This window comes from Chlamydomonas reinhardtii, chromosome 3 (genome assembly GCF_000002595.2).
Source record: "Chlamydomonas reinhardtii strain CC-503 cw92 mt+ chromosome 3, whole genome shotgun sequence".
Lineage (NCBI taxonomy): Eukaryota > Viridiplantae > Chlorophyta > Chlorophyceae > Chlamydomonadales > Chlamydomonadaceae > Chlamydomonas > Chlamydomonas reinhardtii.
The window spans coordinates 7,755,954-7,774,455 of record NC_057006.1 but is presented as its reverse complement, the minus strand read 5'-3'; the positions used below and the strand labels follow the sequence as shown (position 1 = coordinate 7,774,455).

General features: G+C 65.6%; 3 protein-coding genes across 3 annotated transcripts; all 3 read right to left on the bottom strand.

The window, feature by feature from the left end:
* Positions 1 to 205: 205 nt before the first annotated feature.
* CHLRE_03g203300v5 (uncharacterized protein) lies at positions 206 to 5,646 on the bottom strand. Its single transcript, XM_043061419.1, has 5 exons — positions 3,927 to 5,646; positions 3,534 to 3,704; positions 2,059 to 3,323; positions 1,774 to 1,891; positions 206 to 1,500 (listed from the first exon to the last, which is right to left on the bottom strand). The coding sequence occupies exons 1-5, from the start codon at positions 5,418 to 5,420 to the stop codon at positions 502 to 504; spliced, it is 4,047 nt and encodes a 1,348-aa protein (XP_042926525.1). The 5' UTR covers positions 5,421 to 5,646; the 3' UTR covers positions 206 to 501.
* Positions 5,647 to 5,696: 50 nt separating this feature from the next.
* Positions 5,697 to 11,556, bottom strand: CHLRE_03g203350v5 (uncharacterized protein). The gene is made up of 6 exons (XM_043061421.1): positions 9,799 to 11,556; positions 9,427 to 9,570; positions 8,029 to 9,260; positions 7,673 to 7,784; positions 7,312 to 7,389; positions 5,697 to 7,049 (listed from the first exon to the last, which is right to left on the bottom strand). The coding sequence occupies exons 1-6, from the start codon at positions 11,227 to 11,229 to the stop codon at positions 6,369 to 6,371; spliced, it is 3,678 nt and encodes a 1,225-aa protein (XP_042926524.1). The 5' UTR covers positions 11,230 to 11,556; the 3' UTR covers positions 5,697 to 6,368.
* A 68-nt stretch (positions 11,557 to 11,624) lies between these two features.
* CHLRE_03g203351v5 (uncharacterized protein) lies at positions 11,625 to 18,286 on the bottom strand. The gene is made up of 5 exons (XM_043061422.1): positions 15,622 to 18,286; positions 15,224 to 15,337; positions 13,490 to 14,784; positions 13,068 to 13,254; positions 11,625 to 12,917 (listed from the first exon to the last, which is right to left on the bottom strand). Exons 1-5 carry the CDS (start codon positions 18,052 to 18,054, stop codon positions 11,979 to 11,981), a joined length of 4,968 nt encoding a protein of 1,655 aa, XP_042926523.1. The 5' UTR covers positions 18,055 to 18,286; the 3' UTR covers positions 11,625 to 11,978.
* Between the last annotated feature and the right edge of the window lie 216 nt (positions 18,287 to 18,502).

Genomic DNA, 18,502 nt, shown 5'->3' with positions numbered 1-18,502 from the left:
GGAGGGGCACAGCGGGGCGGCCGCGTAGGTCAGGGTTCCGCTGTCATAGTTCTCCCCGCAACCGTCTGGTCTCGCCAGTTCTGCCGTGACATGTTGCTCCGCTGATACATCTGCGTCTGCGAGGTAGGCCTGTACCAGAAGGTGACGCCGAGCGCGCTCCTGAACCCCACCGAGCAACCGAAGCATGGCAGGAGCTTGGCAGGACTCTTCATACAGTTTAATTTTATTCACTTCTGTGGCTAAACATCATACTACAAAATGGACAGCGCTCGGCGCAAAGGCGCTGGGAAAGGAATCTAGATTGCAATTTCTGTGCGAGCTCTCAGCCACAATGATGAACCCCTCCCTACTCCGCTATATACATTCTAGTTAGTATAAGAATTACTCACATTCGTCTCCCGACTCTGAACCAGCACATTGTGTTCGTGCGCCTCGAAACCCCTCGCACCTAGCCATTGCGGCACCTGCCATCCTGAATGCACTTCTCTCAACCTATGCCTTCTACTTCACCAGCTGCGCCAGCTGCTCTTTCTCCATGGCCCGATTCAAATTTCTGACCACCGCTGAGGTTGGTGGCACCAACTCCCAGGGTTTTCCAGGAACGACCTCAAAGAAAAAGACATCCAATTTCACGTCCAGCCGGGGCTGCTTCTTCCGAGCGGGAGCCTTTCCGGGCTGCTCATGTGGCGGTTGCTGTTCCGGCTGCTGCCGCCTGCTGCTGTGCCCCGCGTGCGCACCGCTGCCGCTGCCCTCGTCCTCCTGGTGCTGTGTGGCCGCCGGCTCCTCCTCTCGCCGCTGCAACACATGCACCATTGCCGCCAGCTGCAGCTCCAGCCACGCCACCGACTCCGCATCAGCGTCACCGTATTGTGATAGCAAGTCCCCATACCTCAGCAGCCCGGGCTGCGGCTCCAGCAGCCACAACGGCGGTGTGCCAGCCCCGCCGCTGCTCTCGCCACCGTCGCTGTCCCCGGCCGGATCTGCGCCTGCCCGGCCTGCCGGGGGCTGCAAGGCCGCCAGCTGCTGCCGCCTCCGGTGCTTCGGGCCCTTCTGGCTGTGAGGCTTGGCTCCAGACCCACCAGCTGCTGCTGCTGCCGCCGCAGCTACCGCCGCCGCGTCTGCTGCCGCCGCGGCCACCACCGGCAGCGTGTGTCGCAGCGACTCCTCCGGCTGCAGCGGCATCACAACATGGCCGGCAGCGCACGCACTATCCCATGCCCTCACCAAGGAGCCGCGCGGGGCGCGGCTGCGGCGTTGCTTTGCTGCTCCTTCTGTCTCGGCCCCGTCAGCGTCAGCGTCCTCCTCGCTGTCGTCCTCGTTGTCAACGGTGTCGCTCGGCTCCGCACCCTGCGCGCGCGCTTCACCGCCGGCTTCACCGCCTGGCTGCGCCTTCAACTCAGACGCTGTCTGGGGCTCGTCGCCGGGGTCCAGAATACTAGCCACCCACGCAGCGCAGTCCCTTGAAGCGCCTCGCGGCCCGTCCCGCATCTCCGCCCGTACCTGCGGCGTAATAGGATTGCATAATGTACGACTGTTTTCGTGCGGTGCTTTGCTCGCGCCAGGCGCCAGGCCTGGGTTGGGGGCAGAAAATGGGCTTTGACACTCTTAGGGTACCTAACAATCAGACCCCGACAACGTGGTGAGGGGCTGTGGACAATTGCGTTGCATGAAGAGAAACTAAACAGGCGGCTTTCCTCCGCACCCAAGCACCCAACCCTCCGCACCCAAGTACCGAACCCTCTGCACCCAATCGGCTGCCAATGGCCGCCTCACCTTTGCCAGCGCGCTCATCAGCCGCCCAATGGCCTCCACGCCGCGCACGTGCGCCGCACACAGACCCGCCCGCAGCTGCACCAGGAAGCGCCGCAGGTGGCTGGCCATGGCCTCCAGCCTGCGGCATGTGGAGGAGAGCGCAGCGCACAGCAGGGCAAGGACATATACATGCAGCAGACTGCATGCGTGTGGGCCGGACTGCAAGAGGCCTGGGAAGGGCTCCGTACCTCAAGGACCCCGCAAGCTCGCTGGACACCATGCACAACGCCCGGTAGTACAACTCACGAGGTACTGTCGTCCCATTCCGGGGCAGCGTTGTAGTACGATAGGTAGTCCCACGGGTACGGCCAGGCGGAGCGCGCGTTGGGCGCGTCCCACATCGGCGGAAAAGTACGGCAGACGTCGAGCTCCATCCATTCCGTTAGTTCCCGCCCCCCGCCCGCGTGCCACCCGTCGCCCCGTTGTTGCTGCTGCTGCTGCTGCTGCTGCTGCTGCTGCTGCTGCTGCTGCTGCTGCTGCTGCTGCTGCTGCTGCCGCCGCTGCTTGGACGCGGGGATGGGCTGAAAGATGAGGGACGCGCCTGAGCTGCCAATGGCAGGCTCTGAAGAGATGCTTGACATGTCGAGGCAGAGCACCGCCGCAGTCGTGTAGGCTGCATCGTCGCAGGGCAGCCGCAGCCGCAGCACGTCACAGCCGCCGTCAGGCCCAGGAATCACCGCCGCAAGTCCGGCTTTTGCCCTCTCTGCATCCTTGGCGGAGAGCAGCGGCGGAGCCGGCGCCGACAGCGTCGGCGGGATGCGCAGGAGGCACAGCCCCCGCACCGCCGCTGCCAGGGCCGCGGCCACAGGCTGTAGCGAGGCCGCCGCCGCTATCACGCCGGTAAGGCCCAGCGACTTAGCCGCAAGACCAACGGACTCAAGCATGTCCTCAAGCCTCTCTGCCGACTCACCCCCCTGCTCCGCAGACTGATTCTGCCTGCTGCGGGCGGCCCCTGCCCCGCTGCCACCTGCCAACGCGTGCCCCCCGTTGCCGGCGCCACTGCCGCTGCCACAGTCGCGGCGGCCGCTGCTCCCGTCCAAGACCTGGCCCTCCCCGCCCTCGGCCCTGTCGATCGCCAACAATGCGTTCACGACACTGTCGACGCCTCCCATACCCCACGCCATGCTCAAGCTGCGCCGCTGCATCTCGCGCTTCTGCCGCCGCGCCTCCGCCTGCTGCCGTCGCTTCTGCCGGTGTGCCTTCCACGCCAGCAACCACGTCTGGATCTGCAGCTGGGCGACTGTGGCCACGCTGCTAAATGTGGTAAGCAGCAGCAGCCCCCACTCGTGCACCACGTCAGGCTCAAGTGAAATCGCTTCAACCGCCGCCAGGACGTGCTCATAAGACAGAGGCGGCGGCACCGCCGCCAGCTCTGTGCGTAACGCAGCGGCGACGCCGGCCGTGGCTGGGCGCGGGATCGGCCAGCGAAGGTGTGTGAATGCTGGCACTTGGCCTAGCAATAGGAGGTTGTACAAGTCGGCTGGCGAGACGTGCACATCGGGGTGCTCCACCTGCAGAGGTTCGTTGATAATCCGCAAGGAACGCAGGAATGAGAATTCAAGCAGAAGATCGTCAAGGCACGCAGAACAGGGAGCAAGCCGTGGCTAAACGGCAGGCGAGGAAAGGTCAGCCCAGCCCGTGGTCAAGCACGTACGAACTAGTCGACGAGCAAAAGACACGCATTACCGCAATGCTCGGAAGAAAGCACACGTGCTGCTTACCCGTGCCAATAGGTACGCTGGCAGGGCGCTTGCAAGCACTAGCGGATCAAAGATATTCAGTTGTTCAGCTGCGCAGAAGCCGAATTTCGTTGCAGCCTGCTGCTGGATCTGGAGAAAGTCCTGAACAACTAAATAAAGGAGCACCAGCGTGCCGATTGCGGCCTTCAGTACCTGTGACAAACACGAGTGCAAGTGAGGTTCGGGCTTGTCTTGAGGCCCTGGGACCATCCAAAATCGGAGGCGCTTCCAAAGGCCGGAAGCCGAAGAGGCGGGGCAATTACAGCACCAGGCCAGCAGCCCGCCGTATCCGCAACCTACCCTGCTGGCCACCACGCCCAGCCCCAGCCACCGGGCACGCCCCGATGATATTACGCCCAACCCCGAAGGTCTTACCTCCTCGGCCGCCGCCCCCCACTGCAGCGCGACGCTGCTGCTGCCCTCGGCCGCCGTCCTGGCCTTTCCCGCCCCGCCTGCTGCCTCGGCCTCCTCCAGCCCCGCGGCCGTTTCCAGCAGCCAACGCCATATTCGCTTACGCCTCTCCTCCGCCCAAGGCACAACCAGCTTGGCCAGTCGCCGCCAGCCGCCGCCACCGCCAGTGTCCGACTCCGGGTCTGGGCTTCCGGCGCGGGTTTTGGCTGACAAGTCCTGCATCAGGAGCGTCATGTAACCTTGGGCCACCTGCCGCTCGCTGCCGTAACAACGGAGAGGTGCAAACCTGACATCTTTGTCGCTTTCCTCGCCAGCGACGCCCGGGGGCGGCGGCGACCTTGCATAGAAATCCGCCACCTGGCCCACACGAACGCGGCGTGACGCTTGCACGTCGATGCGAGCCTTCAGCTGTTCCAGGTCCTGCCACAGCTGCTCCTCCGCCGGCGTGAGTGGGCCCGCGGGGCGCTCCGAAGGCGGCGGCTGGCGCAGACTCCCTGCTACCTGGAAGGCATAGCCGGCGGTCAGCGTATGCACGGCAGCTGGCAGCTCAACGCCTGCCAACCCGCCCTGTGGCGTACGGCTCGTTCCCACAATCTGCCAATCCGGCTTGAGCAGGGCCCGCACGTGAGCTGCCTCCCCCACCGCCGCTGCCGCCGCCGTCGTCGCAGCAGCAGCTGCAGCAGCAGCAGCCACCGCCAGCACCTGCTGCACTGCGCCCGCCGTGCGCTGCAGCCGCGCGTGCATCCGCGCACGATCTGGGTCCGCGTGTCGATGCTGCGACGGCGGTGGCGAGCCCCCGGCAGCAGCGGCTTCAGCAGCGGCAGTTGCTGCGGTTACATCAGCCTCAATGGTCCCGCTAAGCCGCAGCCGCCCATGTGGGTCGACCCGGCACGCCAGCTCCGGCGGCAGCGGGACCACACCCCAGGGTGGAGAGGCCAGCCACGACCAGTCCTGAGCCGGCGGTTCCGCTCCCCCCAGTGCTTGTGCCCAGGAGTCAGCGGCTGACGACGCCGTTTTAGCAGTTGGCAGTGCCGTAGCTTGTTCGCCCTCTACGCCATTCTGCGACTCGGCTGCTGTTCCCGCCCCCTCCGCTGTCTGTTGCGCGGCCGCTGCCTCCTCGCGTGCGGCCAGGTGCGCCCAGGGCAGGCGCTTGCCGGTTGTTGCAACAGCCTGCAGCAGCTGGCTTGAGGGCTCTGAGCCCTCAGACTCATTGATGGCAGCAGCATGGGCGTCAGGCTGTGTGCATCGCCAGGCTGTGGGGCGCAGGCGGCGCAGCGAGGCGCGGGCCCGGTCGCGGGAGGGGCACGAGGCCCGCTGCGTGCCAAGACCGTCCGAGTCTTCACAGCCCTCCGCCACCTCCTGCTTTGTGTCAGGACCGGCTGCATCATCTATTACGACAGCCTCCACCAGCAGCCGGCGCTGCGCTTGCCGCTGGAGCCCGCCGAGCGCCGAGTGCATCGCACCAGCCCTTCGGCACAATTGGTGTTAAGGATACATAGCTTTTCAATTCATAGTCGTGGTTGTGCTTCATGTAATCATGTTCCATGTATATAGAGGCTGCACGATAAGAAGAATCATGCCAAACGCGGCTCTGGGTTTCAAAGGGTGTGGTATAACAACAGCAGATGTCTACGATTACTGCTTATGATAAAAAGTAAATGCGACACGTCCTGGTCAGCACGCGGAGCGTTTGGTAAGGCAAGTTTGCGGGCTCGTCGACGGCACTAAAGTACAGAGGGAGCGTGCTTACAAAGCAAAACGAATGAATGACGCGTCCGTGTACCCTCGCGTAGTCAACGCCAGAGTGGAGCCACTGGACGATGGTGCATGTTGCTCCACACGTCTCCACCTGACACCGCCTTCAGCTCCCGTCCCGACAAGAAAGCTCCTCCCTGAATCGCGTACCGATAATAGCTGCCTAACCTTTGGTATCCTCCCCCAAGTACTGGAGGTACAATGCATAACAACAAAGTAATGAATGTCGGCACATGGCCTTGCAACTTCCCTTTCCATGCGCCTACCTCGCTCCATGCATTCTGTCTTGCTTTTACTCAGCACAGCATTATTCCCTGCACTGGCTTTGTGAGAGCTGGCATTTGTGCTTATGCCATCGTAGCCTTGCCAGGTGTGCAGCCACACCTTGCGTACAGCCCTGTCCAGCCCAGTCGCCAGATTATGCTCAATGAAAGTACGGTACCCAGTTCGTGCAGTGCCATCCTACCGCCATCCGTAACAGCCGTGCCGCATACCGCTCCTGTCCTGTGCCTCTCATTGCTCTCTTGTTTACCCACTGACAACACTAGAAACCAAACAGATCACACGCTACACCGTTCATGCAGACGGACATACTGTCCAAGTACGGCAACACCCGTGCGCAACACCCAAGCCAAGCTTGCGTGATGCGCCTCACAGCCGGTCAATCACCGCCACGTCCTTGGTCATCTTCTCCTCCTTGAGCTTTTTCTGCGCAGCCGCAGCCACGCCGGGCGCTAGGTAGAACTCGGTGGGGTGGCCGGGGCTGCACGTGAGCACCAGGAACTCAACCACCAGTTCCTTTCGTGCGCTCCCGACCGCATGATCAATTAGCCACCGCGCCTCGTCCCTGCCCTCGCGGTGTTTCGCCCCGCCAATTAACTGGTAGACCTGCTCTAACCACAGTACCACATCCGAAGAGCCCGCCTCACAGGCCACCGGTGTGTTTGAGCCGCCGCCGTCGCCGCCGCCACCACCACCGCTGCCCCGCTGCCCCTGCTGTGGCGGCGGCGGCGGCAGTAGCGGTAGCAGCACGCGCCACGCGAGCCTCTCCACAAGTCTACCCAGCTGCAACTCCAGCTCCAGGTCCGCGTCGCTGCCGCAAGACCCGACGGGCCCCCTTTCAAGGATTTCCACGTTGACTGCGAACTCGTCTACGCACGCCTGCAGCGACCAGTCATCGAGTGGCTCTGCCGCCTCTCCTTCCTGTCCCGCATACGCCGGCTGGTGCTTCTGTTTCTGCTGCTGCTGCGACGCGCCGGTGCCGGCGTGTTGGCCGGCAGCGGCCGGCGCCGGTGTTGTCGCCTTTCGGCACTCGTTCAAGACGTCAGCATCCTGCAGTGAGAGCGGTGGGCGGTACGAGACGCGGTGGTCTACTGTGGGTCTGCCAAGTCCTCACAGCCCGGCGCGCGATGCGGAAACGCACGCTGAGACTTGTAAGGCTACAGCAATACGGCGGCGTTGAACCTCGGGTTCTAGGCGACAATCACCAGGATGCCAAGATACACCTTAAGCACGAGGCAACGCCGTGTAATGCATGGTACATACGGCACCCACACATCCTGGCACGCTGCCGGGTGGAAGCGGCGACACTCACCCCGTAGTGAACGGTTTCGGTCACGAGTGCAGCCACGTCCCGCCCGCCTCCACCCGCCTGCCGCATGTCCTGCCGCACCTACGAGCGCATACAACGTATGCGTGGAGCAGCAAGCAACCGAATGAGGACTGGGATAACTGGACAAGGGCCCAGCCGCCAAGGCTAGCTGTCGCAGTTGCGACGCATGCACGGTCAACCACACGCAATGGGCACACCTCTCATCTCCCCGTTCGCCTGCACAAGCTGCGCTTCCGCTCGCCATTCCCGCAGTGGGCATGGGCTAGGTGCCACCAACCCTATCGAGAACTGCCGCCAGAGCCCCTTCCCAAACAGCCCCTTCCACCTCCTTTCCGCCACTCACCCGCGCCAGCGCCTGCAGCACCCGCAGCACGCCGCCAGCGCCCTTGCCATGCATGTAACAGGCGCCGTACTCCTTGAGGACCTTGTGTGCCTGCTTCGCCGCGTCCGCCGGCCTGCACGTGCGCAGCACAAGTGTACGGCATGATGGCACACGTATGCATGTGGTGCGCCGTGGCGCGACACCGCCGCCGTGGCCATGCATCGCCACCCATCCCTCACGGCTGCACCCGGCACATACAGCCAACCTCAATGCCACCGAGCTGACACGCCAGCGCGCGCGTGCATGCTGACTGCTAGGCCAGCACGCGCGCAGCGCGCCGGTGCCTCCCGCTCCCGCTCCCGCGCTTGAGTGCTTACTTAAGTTTGTCGGTGACCTGCACGATGTTGTTGCTTAAGCGCAACTTGCGCTCCTCCATCAGCGTGGTGGAGCCGCCACCCAGGGTCTCGCGGGCGCTGAAGCCCAGGCAGCGCACGAACTCCACCTCTATCCCGTGCTGCAGCTGCTGCTGCTGGGGCCCGTGCTGCTGCCCTGCACGCTGGGCACCGGTTGACGTTGCTCCTGATACCGCAGAGGCTGAGGCGGGCGGATTCCCCACCGGCAGCCACAGCGTCTGCAGCTGGCCGGCGCCCGAGCCCTTGCGGTAGTCCGCGAGGGCTTGCCCATCAGCCAAGAGCATGGCCAGAGCCGCCACCAGCTCCGGCCCCTCCAGCCGCAGCCGACACCGGACCTCGCTCTCGCCGTCGCCTGCGGCGCCGGCCGGAGCCTCGGGAGGCGGACCGAGGCTCCAGCCGGGGCCCTTCCCGGCCGTGGTGGCGCCCACCTCTGCTGGCAGCACCCGCATGGGCTGCTCCATCAGAGCCAGGACCTCCCGCGTGGCGGCCAGCAGCGCCACCGCCTGGGCCTGCAGCGCAGCTGGCGGCGGCGGCAGAGCATCCCAAGCCGCCGCCACCTCAAGCAGACCCTGGCGCGGCTCGCGGCTGCCGCCGCCGCCGCCGCTGCTGCTGCTGACGGCAGACACCGCCGTGGCGGCGCCCGCTGGTGGAGCCGCCGCGGCGGCGGCGCTGCGCCGCGTCGCGGTGGACGGCCCCGCCGCAGGCCCAGGCCCAGGCCCGGCCACAGCAGACCTGGGAAGGCCCTGCTGCGGCTGTGGGCTGGCGGCGCACTCGCCCTCGTCTCCCGAGCCCGAAACCGTGTCGGCATCCCCTGTGCTGATGAGTTGGCTCTGCTGGCTCTGCTGCTGCCACAGCACGTAATCGACCAACTCGCAGCCAAACAGTTCATCCTCAGCCGCGATCAGCTCCTCCTCGCTCACGGCGTTGTTGTCGCCGTCCCGACCGACCAGATGCAGGTATCCCAGCCAGCCGTATGTGGACAGGGTGTGGAACATGCTCCGCATGGCCGTGGAATTGAGGTGCTCCGCCGACAGCGGCTGCGGCAGCGGCTGCGGCTGCGGCGGCGAGGCCGCCGTAGCGGGCAAGAGGTCTGTCCGCACTTGGAGCGCGATGGGCGGCAGCGGGCCCATGTGGAGCATCGCATAGAATTGCTCAGCAGAGTAGTACACCTGCTCAGCAACGCCCGCCTCAGACGCCTGCAAAGGGACACCGGGCATCAGGGCGTGGTGCGCAAGCCTTACTCCTCACTCCTCATCACGCTGGTGCCCTGCCCCCAACCGTCTCCGTCTTGCATGGCCGGCTGCTCCCCGCTTCAACGTGAATTGCCCTGTGCTGCCCGGTCCGGCCCGGCCCCAGACGTACGGACAGGCTGGCGTACTCGTAGCAGGCAGCTGCCGCAGCGGCCGTGACGGGGTCCAGCGGGCCTAGCTCATGCAGCGGGCTTCCGTCAGCGATCAGGCATCCAGCGATGATCTGCACACAGCCTAGAAGCGCCCAGTTGAGAGCCTGCCGGGCGGCGGGGCGGGGCGGGGCGGGAATGGGATGGGATGGAGTATGGGGTATATACTATGCAGCGGTTGATGGTATGAGCGAAGAGGAATGAGGAGGGGGATGTTCCGCAGTTCCTGCACCCCAGTCGGAACGCCAGCCGGAACGCCGCTGCCGCGGCCGCATCCCCGCAGCCACGCATCGCCCCGGCTATGTTTCGACCCTCGTCACACGACACGCACTCACGACAATCGCGGTGTGTTTAGCAGCGCCCGTCGCGCGCGTCGCTGCATCCATCAGCACCCGCCATCGCAGCCGCTCCGGCCCATCCTCATCCGTCACAGCCGCCATCAGCACCGCACAGAGCTCCTCGAATCGCGCCACGGTTTCACTGCTGCCGCCGCTGCCACCCGAACCCTTCCCCGTCTTGCGCTGCAGCAGCTCGCAGATGACCTCCAACCTCTGGACCGCGAGGCGAAAATCCGTGATATCGGCATCAATGCCTATCTGCTCGCCGCGCGGTCCCTCCAGCAGCATTTCGTAGGCTGCTGTCTTGGCATTACAAGACCGCGTCAGCTGGAGCCGAGTACGCATGCTGCTCTTAAAAAGCTCCGCCGCTTCTCGTCGTTGTTGCTTGGCCCGCAGCAGCAGCCGCTTCTGCTCCTGCTCCGTTTCCCCACCCGCGATGACCGCCTGATCTCCGGCCTCCTTCGCCCACCTGTCCACATCGGCACCATACTCTTTGATGAGTCGGTCAAGCGGCAGCACCGCCGCCTTGAGCAGACAGCGCTGCGTCGCCAGGGCCACCGCCTCCTGCACAACCTCTTCCCGCTCCGCTGGTGCCCAAGGCGCCGGCGGCAGCGGCCGCGCCGGCACCCCCACGCCGCCGCGGCTGCCGCGTCCGAACCACCTCCCGCTGCTGAGCTCCTCCTCTGCTTCCAGCAGCGCATCCGAGATGTGGGTCAGCCACTCATAAAGCGACTCAGTATCACTGGAGAAAACGTCCCCTTCGCTGCCGCCGCGCTCGCTGCCGCCGGCGGTTTGCCCGCCCCGCTCCAAATCCAAAACGTCCCCATCACAGCTGTTGAACTCCTGAAACCCCTCGTCATCATTGACGTCAAGGCCGCGGAGCCGCCCGCGACCGCTGTCGTAGCGGCGCAGCCACGCCTCTTGGCGCCCGGCGTACAGGTTATAATCGTCGCCGTACAGGCTCGGTTCGTACAGGTCGGCGCCCGCCGGCGCGCAGGAGAGGCGGCTGGATCCGGCGCCATCGGCGCTGAAGAAGCTGCCGTCGCTGTAGATCTCAAAATCCAAAGCCACGTCGCGTTCTACGTCTGGAAGGTATGTTAAGAGCTGCGCCCTCGCTTCAGCCGCCTCCGCAAGCCGCGCGGCCGCCGCCTGTTCACGTGCGGCCAGATGCGCCCAGGGCAGGCGCTTGGCGCGGCCCAGGCGCTGGCTGCCGCGGCTGCTGGCCCTGCTGCTCCATGCTGCTGCGCCTGTGCCGTCACCGCGTCCGCTGGTGCAAGGTGCATCGTCCGGCCCCGCCGCGGCGTGTGTGCCAGTACACCTGTTTGAGTCCCTCCCCGCCTCGGGGTAGATGCCGGTGCGCAGCCCAGCATCTAACCTGCCAGAGCTCGGCAACAGGCTCACGCCTGAAGACACGGCAGAACCAAACATTGCCGTGGGATGGCACCGAAGAAGCACCAAGGCCACTCGGCTCAGTGAGGGGCACGGCGCCCCGTCCCCACCGCCAAGGGCAGGAGGGTCAGAATGTGGCTGCGGCCCGAAAGGTTTCGGCTTGGGCTCATCGCTGGCGCTGTCCTCCCCTGGGGCTTTTCTGTTTCCAAGATCGGGAAAAGCTTCAAGAATGCCGAGCTGGCGCTGCCTGAGAACCTGGAGGCCCTTGAGCGCACTCATTGGCAATTCGCCACTGGGACACCTCAACGCCGAGCTAGGGAGGTCCTAGGAACGCTCTACCATTGTATCCGCAGCAGCTGTTTTGATCAAAACATGGCCCCTAGGTTCTGACCAAGAAGGCGCGAAAATGGAGTGTGACAGCGGAAACTTGTGTGCTGCAAAATTGCCGACGGTTGCACCAAGAATTTATGCATATATTCCAGTTAGGTGAGGCCAGCGACGGTCTGTAGGACACTGGGGCTTTCACTCCCGCACGCTCACACGCTGCCCCTCATGCCCCATGGCTGCCCCCCGGGAAGTAGTCTTCATGCAGCGACAGCTTGAATGCCACTGTATTGCACGAACACACCGCGTTCATCACGCTACACAGTAATGCACGGCCATATAGCAGCTACGGATTGCAGTAAGCACCGTATACGCCTATGGGTACCCGCCGGCGGGGACTGGCGAACGCCAATGTTGTGCAACGCACCCCCTCCGACACAATTGCCTTCAAGCTCCAACCCGCCTCACAGCATACCCGCGGACAGGAAAGCCCGCGCGCCTGGTGCGAGGAGGCCTGAGCAAAGTTGCGCCAGCGACTCCTGCGCCTGCACCGCCTGCGCCGGCTGCAGCTCCTGCTGCCGCGAGGCGGGGACACACTCCAGCAGCAACACGTCAATCACAAACCGCCGCCTCCCATGCCACGTTGCGCAGGCCCCCTCAGCCCCCGTCTGCTGCTCATCCTTCACTTGCGACCCCTGAGCCACCACCGCCGCACCCGTCGCGCCTTCCGCCATCACCGTCGCGAATCCATCCTCCCTACCTGCCCCGGCGCCCAGCCCCTGCTCCTCGCCTTCCGCCTTACACACTAGTGCTTCCGCAGCCTCGGCATCAGCCTCAGCCCTCAAGCGATAATGCAAGCGCTGAAGAGCGGACAGGGCGTCCTCGAACGCCTGCTTCAGCGGCTGCCCGCCATCGTGTGCGAACGCGAGGAGGCGTGCAAGCACCTGCCGTTGCTCCAGGTCCCCCACGGCTTCCGCCGATAAGCCGTCCGCGGCCGCCGGCGCCTCCTGCGGTTGCTGCTCTTGCTGCTGCTGCTGGGGCTGCTCCGGCTCGGGCATGGGCTGCGCCACCAGCGCCGTCTGCACCTGCTTCATGACCCGTTCCGACGCGTGCAGGGGCGCCAGCGGCAGCAGCGCCTGCAGCGCGCGGCCGTAGTCACCATCCAGGTCCAACAAAGGCCGGGGCTCGCCGTCGCTGCCGCCTGCCGGCTTCTTTTTGCTGTTGGCGACGTCGGCTGCGGCTGACCTTGCAGCGCAATCGCCATACTCAATGGCGGCGCGGCCGGCCTTGCAGTCGCGGCCGCCGCCGCCGGCCTCGGCCTCGGCACCCCAGGTGCCGTAGTCGAGCACGGCGACTGGGACAAGGCCCACATCCCGGCCGTGCGCCGCCATGCGCTTGCGAACCTGCGCCGTACCCGCAAACCAAGGCCGCCGAGAGGGAATTGAAATTAGGTGGAGGCAGCGTGCTTGTCAACATTCAACCGCACGGAAACGCGCTCACGCGCGTAACCCGCCCACGCACCCACACGCACCCACGCACCCATCCACACACACCTCCGGCACGATTTCCATGAGCAGCCGTTGACAGCCCACAGCTCCCACGGCCTGCAGCCGAGCGACGGCCGACACAGTGGCTTCGCAGGCGGAGGCGGAGGCGAGCGTACCAGCAGCGCTGCCTGCGGCTTGTGCGCCGGCGCCGAGACCGAACGCGCGCACCGCCGAGTCCACACTTTGCTCCGACCTGTGCACGCACCGCAACGGCAACATGAAGGGGCGGCAGCGACGTTAACGGGCGGGGCGGGCGGCGCTGCAGCCGGTGCGGGCACTGTGCAAGACGGCGCGAAGCAAACGCCCCAGGACAATCTTTGGCTCCAAGCGGCCGAGCAAGCCACACCCTCCATTCCCCGTTTCCAACCCAAACGCCACCCTTTGTCCCCTGCCTAGCCCAACCTCCGCCACCGCTACGACGCACGTACCCCGAGTCGGGCACGACGCGCGCCGCCACCGGCAGCCGCGCCGCTAGCGCCGGAAGCCGCGCCCTGGCGCCCGGGGGCAACGCCACACGCCGGATGTCAATGGCGTTGGGCCGCAGCAGCGCTTGGCAGTATGTGCAGGCGGCGTTGCCGCAGCCACCCGGGCCCTGCATCGCCACAGGGCAGCTGGCGCCGTCGGCAGCAGCTTGGGCATCGCTAGAGGGCCCGTCGGCGCCGCTGCTGCTGGCCTGCGCGCCTCCGCCTCCCACAGTGCCCACGCCCGCGCCCGCGCCGTCGTCATCAGGGCCAGGCGCACATAGTGCGAGTGCGCCAACAACCTCTGACAGGTAGGGATAGAACATCAAGCAGCCATTGGCCCGGCTCACGGCCCGCGCCGCCTGCGTCGCAACACACGTCGCCTGGAGCTCCGCCGCTTCCGTAGTCGCAGCCTGGCCGGCGCTGCCGCCGCCACTGCTGCTTTCGCCGCTGCCGGCACTACCACTGCCGGCACTACCACTGCCGGCAATACCACTGCCGCCACTACCACTGCCGCTGCTGTCGCCGCCGGCGCCACAAGCAGGTTGCAGTCGCGACTGAAGCTGTGGGTCATGCAGAGCCGACATGAGCAGCAGAGCCGCGGCGCCAGGCTGCACCGTGATGCCGGCCAAGCCCTCCGGCCACATCCAAACAACCGGCTGCTCCTGCTGCTGCTCCGCCGCCTGCTCCAGCCTCGGCTGCTCCAGTTGCTCCGACTGTTTCGGCTGTCCTGGCTGTGCCGGCTCTTGCGCCTGCGGCTGTTGCTGCTGTTGATGCTGCTGCTCCGCAGCCCGCGCCGGCCCATCGAGGCAGCTGCCAGAGGTCTCCACCATGTTTCCAGGCAGGAGCAGCAGCTGCAAGATGATGTCCAGCGTCCCCGTCTGCAAGGACCTCACCACGAGCGGATTGCAGGGGTTGGCCCCTTCGGTTTCCGGCGCCAGGATGCTCAACCACTGCATCAGTTCGTACATGCCCAGCAGTTGTGAGTGGCGCCCCACGAGGGTCTCCACAGATTCGGACGTTCTCAGGGCGAAAATAGCGGGCTGCCACGCCGTGAACACTTCAGGCTGCCTGGAGAGCCGGAACGCGGTGTCGAGCAGGTGTGTGTTTGACAGCGGTGACACGAGCGTGTCGGTCGGGAGCGCCTGCTGCAGCATGGAGGGGCGCAGCTCAGCCCACAGGCACTGCGGCGGCGGCGGCAGTGGGATGGTGGCGAGCGCCGTGTACACGCGGGTGGGCGTCGGAAAATCCTGCCCCGCGGCCTGTGAAGAATGGTGACACATGTTGGAGGAGGCAAGCCGGGGTGGTCGCTCGGGTGCCATACATGCGGTGGGAGCGTGGGAGCTACGAGGCAGCAGGGCGCCGGGGCGTGTGGGGCGCCCTGCCTATGCACGGCCAGTACGGCACATGCAAGAGCAAAATAGGAAATAGAAAACAGATACACCCTGCCGTAGGCAAGCGGTGCGTAGTAAGGGGGTGGGGGGAGATAAGAGGTGGGCCAGGCCCCCCTTCTGTACGCCCCCACTACCGAGGCAAAGAGCAAGCCTTCGACACGCCCACGCAAACACCGGAGTCATCCGGTTTTACTGCAGGTGCTTTTTCACCGCTGCCGTACCGCAGATACCACTCACAGGTATGAGCATCAGCAAATGCATGGGTTCGGGACTTCGGGTCCATGTGGCCCTACCACTCCATACTCACTTGCAATAAAGTCATGACGATGACTGTGGCGGCGCACAGCACCGGGTCAGCCTGCCGGATCGGCCTGCCCGTTGCCTGCAGCAGCAGCGCGCCTGCCAGCGCCCGCCCTGCAACCTGTACGGTGTTTTCGCGGCGCCCAGCAATGTTCAGGTAAGCACACGCATAGGTGCACGGCTGGAAGACGCTTGAGCCAGCGGCGCACATGGGGTTCAGCACACGGCAACTGACCCAAAAAGTTGCCAACTCGTGCTTATCAGGTTGCGGCGACAGGCCGCGTGGCGCGCCCCAGCGCACACCGACCGCGCGCGAGCAGGCACGCCCTTGCACCTCCCTTTCCTCACGCCTACCTGTCCTCCCACCTGGACGCCACATGCAAACACACGCACTGACTCGCGCACCTGCAAGGAGTCCTTGTGCCCTCGCGCCGCCGCGTGCAGCACCCAGCGCCACCGCTCCTTAACTGGCGGATATACGTCCGCAAGGAAGCGGGAGATCAACACTTCCTCAGCCCTGGCCTCGGCCTCCTCAGCCGCCGCCTCCTGAGGCACCCGCCATGGCGACAACAAGTCCGCACCCGCGCCGCGGCCCGTTTGCTCGCCGGCGTTTGCACTGTTGCTTGAAGCGGCGACCTCTGACGGTGGCTTATCAGAGCAGGGATCCCACAGCAGCAGCCGCAGGATTTGCCGCCGCGCCGCCGCGCTGCAGATGCCTGGGGTCAGGGCCGCGGCTAGAACTGGAGCGCACGCTCGTATCTTTAGCTCCTGAGCCTCCCACTCCGCCTGCTCCTTATCGTGCAGCTGCTTAACCCGCTCCTCTTCTGTCAGTCGCTGAAGTCGCTTGACCGGCCTCACTTCTCGCTGGGCCCGGCCCCGGCTGTCCGCCTTCTTCCGCATCTGCCTCAAGCCTGGTGGCACCGTCTCCGCCGCCGCCGTCGTCTTTTCCTCCTGCTGATCCGCCAGCATCACTTGCTGCTCACCGCCGCCGCAGCTGCTGCTGGGTGCCGGCGCCGCCACCGGCGCAGCGTCCCCCTCCGCGGCCCCGGGCGCCGCGGCAACCTCGGCCATTCCGCCGCCCCCTTCAGCTGACGCTTCAGGTGCCGGAGGGCGCGGCATGGGCTCCGCATCCGCGCCAGCAGCAGTGACAGCGGCGCTAGCACCAGCGGCGCCAGCAGTGTCAACGCCAGCAGTGCCCGCAGGAGCAGCCGAGCCGTTGTAGGCGGCGTGCAAGCCCCTGGCCATGGCGTGACACAGGTCTGGCCAGGACCTGCCTGCCTCGTCATTCTCTTCCAGAGCTTGCACATACACCGCCGCCAGCTCTTGTTCAACCTTGTGGGGATCACAGCCCGGCGGCATCACGCGCAGGCTCACAGGCAGCCAGCCAAACGGAGTCGTCCACTCCAGGGCCGCTTTGAGGAGGCCCTCCAAGTGACGCGCGTACGTAATGGCGCGGCGCTCAAAGGCCGCGTACGCCTGCTCATGCGGCCACGAACCTGGCAGCTGTAACCACCACGGCCGCAGCCTGGGCGGCGTGGGCTGCTGCTGTACGTCTAGCGGCGGCGCTGCCTGCTGCGCCGCGCCCAAGCCCGGTATGCCGAACCCCAGCTTGTTGCTGTTCCTCGAGCTGCCGATACTGCCCTTGCGGCTGCTGCTGATGCTGCTGCCGTCGAGGAAATTGAAGCACTCCGGCGGCACAACGCCCGAGAGCGCCGCCTCCACGGCACGCAGGGCCCGCGCCGCCGTCACCAGGTCGCCCTCCAGCGCCGCCGTCATCCACCGCAGCGTCTGCAGCTGCTCTGGAGTCAACGGCGGTTGTGCCTCCGGCACCTGCTGCGGCTGCTGCGGCTGAGCCTCCTGCTGCTGCTGCTGCGATTCGCCTGAGGCCGCACTCCGCTCCTGGCCCGCCGCCGCCTCAAGCTGAAGCGGTTGCTGTTCCTCGTCCCCTCGCGGCGCGCACAGGTCCGGCGGCAGCGCTGGCGTGCTGGGCGACTGACCGAGCGACGGGTGAGGCGGCGCCGCGCCGTCAGGCGCACCCCCATCTGTGCCGCCATGCGCGCTACTTGGGGCGCCGGCCTCGCCGCTGCAGATGCCTTGCACCCCGAGGCCCATGGCGATATCCGGCTCGCCGGCCTGCCAGTCTGCAAACATGTTGCACACAGCCAACAGGCAGGGCTGGTCCCCGTCCGCCGTCTGCGCCGCCTCCTCCACCTCGCGCTCAGCCAGGTGTGCCCAGGGCAGTGGCCGGCGCCAGCGACCTGCTGCTCCCAGGGCGGCGGCGCCGCCCTTGCCGCCGCCGCTCCTGCCGAAGGAGCTGCAGGCGCTGCCGCCGACGACGACGGCAACGACGCTGCCGCCGGTGCTGCATCCTCCACTGGCACATGAGAGGGGCTCCCAGGCAGCTTCACCACCATCTTGCCTCGTGGATGCCGATGTGGATGGGCATATTTCCTTTGCTGGGGTGGGTGCGGCTGCAACAGCTGGGCGCAGCTGCTGGTCAGCTGGCGGGCATGAAGCCTCAGACTGGCGCGGCGCCCGGTGGTTCTGACCCAGATCAGAAAAGCTCAGGGCAGTGGGATGCGTGCGCTGAAGCAGAGCCCTGGCACGTCGTCGTGAGGGACAGGCGGTTCCCGGAGATGGCGGGGGCAGGAGCGGCAGCGGGCGTGGTGGGCTGGGTGGCCGTTCGGCCCACGCCGGCAGCTTGGACCAGCGCCCGAACATCGGCAACGGCGCCGGGGCGGCCGGCTCCAGATGTTCTGGCAGGTCATCTTGCACCAGATGCCGCCGCTGGCGCTCCTGCAGCGCCGCAAGCTGTCCAGCGATGTTCGAGAGACCCATTCGGTCCAAACCAACTGAGCAAGCCTAAAGTCTATGCGGCGATTGCACTTGGGTTACATGCCTAAAAATAGTAATAATTGGTCCAGGAGATGGCGACCAGGATGAAAACTCGCGAGGTTTTGCACCGCTCGCTGCCGCAAGCACATAATAAGCGAGAACAAAGCAACTCTGTGAGAATAAGTGGTCAAATTGGTCACGTGTATCTGTGTTGTCAATCAAGCCCGCGAGTCCTTACTGGGTCACCCCGGAAATGGAGGGCATATTTTGCCGGCATTGGGACGCCCATTGGCGGCCCCCCTGGCGGCCTGGCCCCCATTGGGTTCGGTCACTTCGGTTTGGCACGGTGGGTTCAGTCGGGGACTCCACTTGCAGGGAACTATGCTATTGGCCGAGCTGATGAGAACAGGCTAAAGAACCCCGCAGCTGAAGCCCCCCTTGGGGAGCACTT

Coding starts and splice junctions, on each gene's coding strand:
- CHLRE_03g203300v5 (XM_043061419.1), bottom strand. CDS start 5,420: ATGCACTCGGCGCTCGGCGGGCTCCAGCGGCAAGCGCAGCGCCGGCTG. Junction 3,324..3,533: donor CAGCGTACCTATTGGCACGG/GTAAGCAGCACG, acceptor GAACCTCTGCAG/GTGGAGCACCCCGATGTGCA. Junction 1,892..2,058: donor GAATGGGACGACAGTACCTC/GTGAGTTGTACT, acceptor CACATGCCGCAG/GCTGGAGGCCATGGCCAGCC.
- CHLRE_03g203350v5 (XM_043061421.1), bottom strand. CDS start 11,229: ATGTTTGGTTCTGCCGTGTCTTCAGGCGTGAGCCTGTTGCCGAGCTCT. Junction 7,785..8,028: donor CAGGTCACCGACAAACTTAA/GTAAGCACTCAA, acceptor GCGCACGTGCAG/GCCGGCGGACGCGGCGAAGC. Junction 7,390..7,672: donor TGCTGCAGGCGCTGGCGCGG/GTGAGTGGCGGA, acceptor ATGCGCTCGTAG/GTGCGGCAGGACATGCGGCA.
- CHLRE_03g203351v5 (XM_043061422.1), bottom strand. CDS start 18,054: ATGGGTCTCTCGAACATCGCTGGACAGCTTGCGGCGCTGCAGGAGCGC. Junction 15,338..15,621: donor GGCACAAGGACTCCTTGCAG/GTGCGCGAGTCA, acceptor AACACCGTACAG/GTTGCAGGGCGGGCGCTGGC. Junction 12,918..13,067: donor TCATGGAAATCGTGCCGGAG/GTGTGTGTGGAT, acceptor GGTACGGCGCAG/GTTCGCAAGCGCATGGCGGC.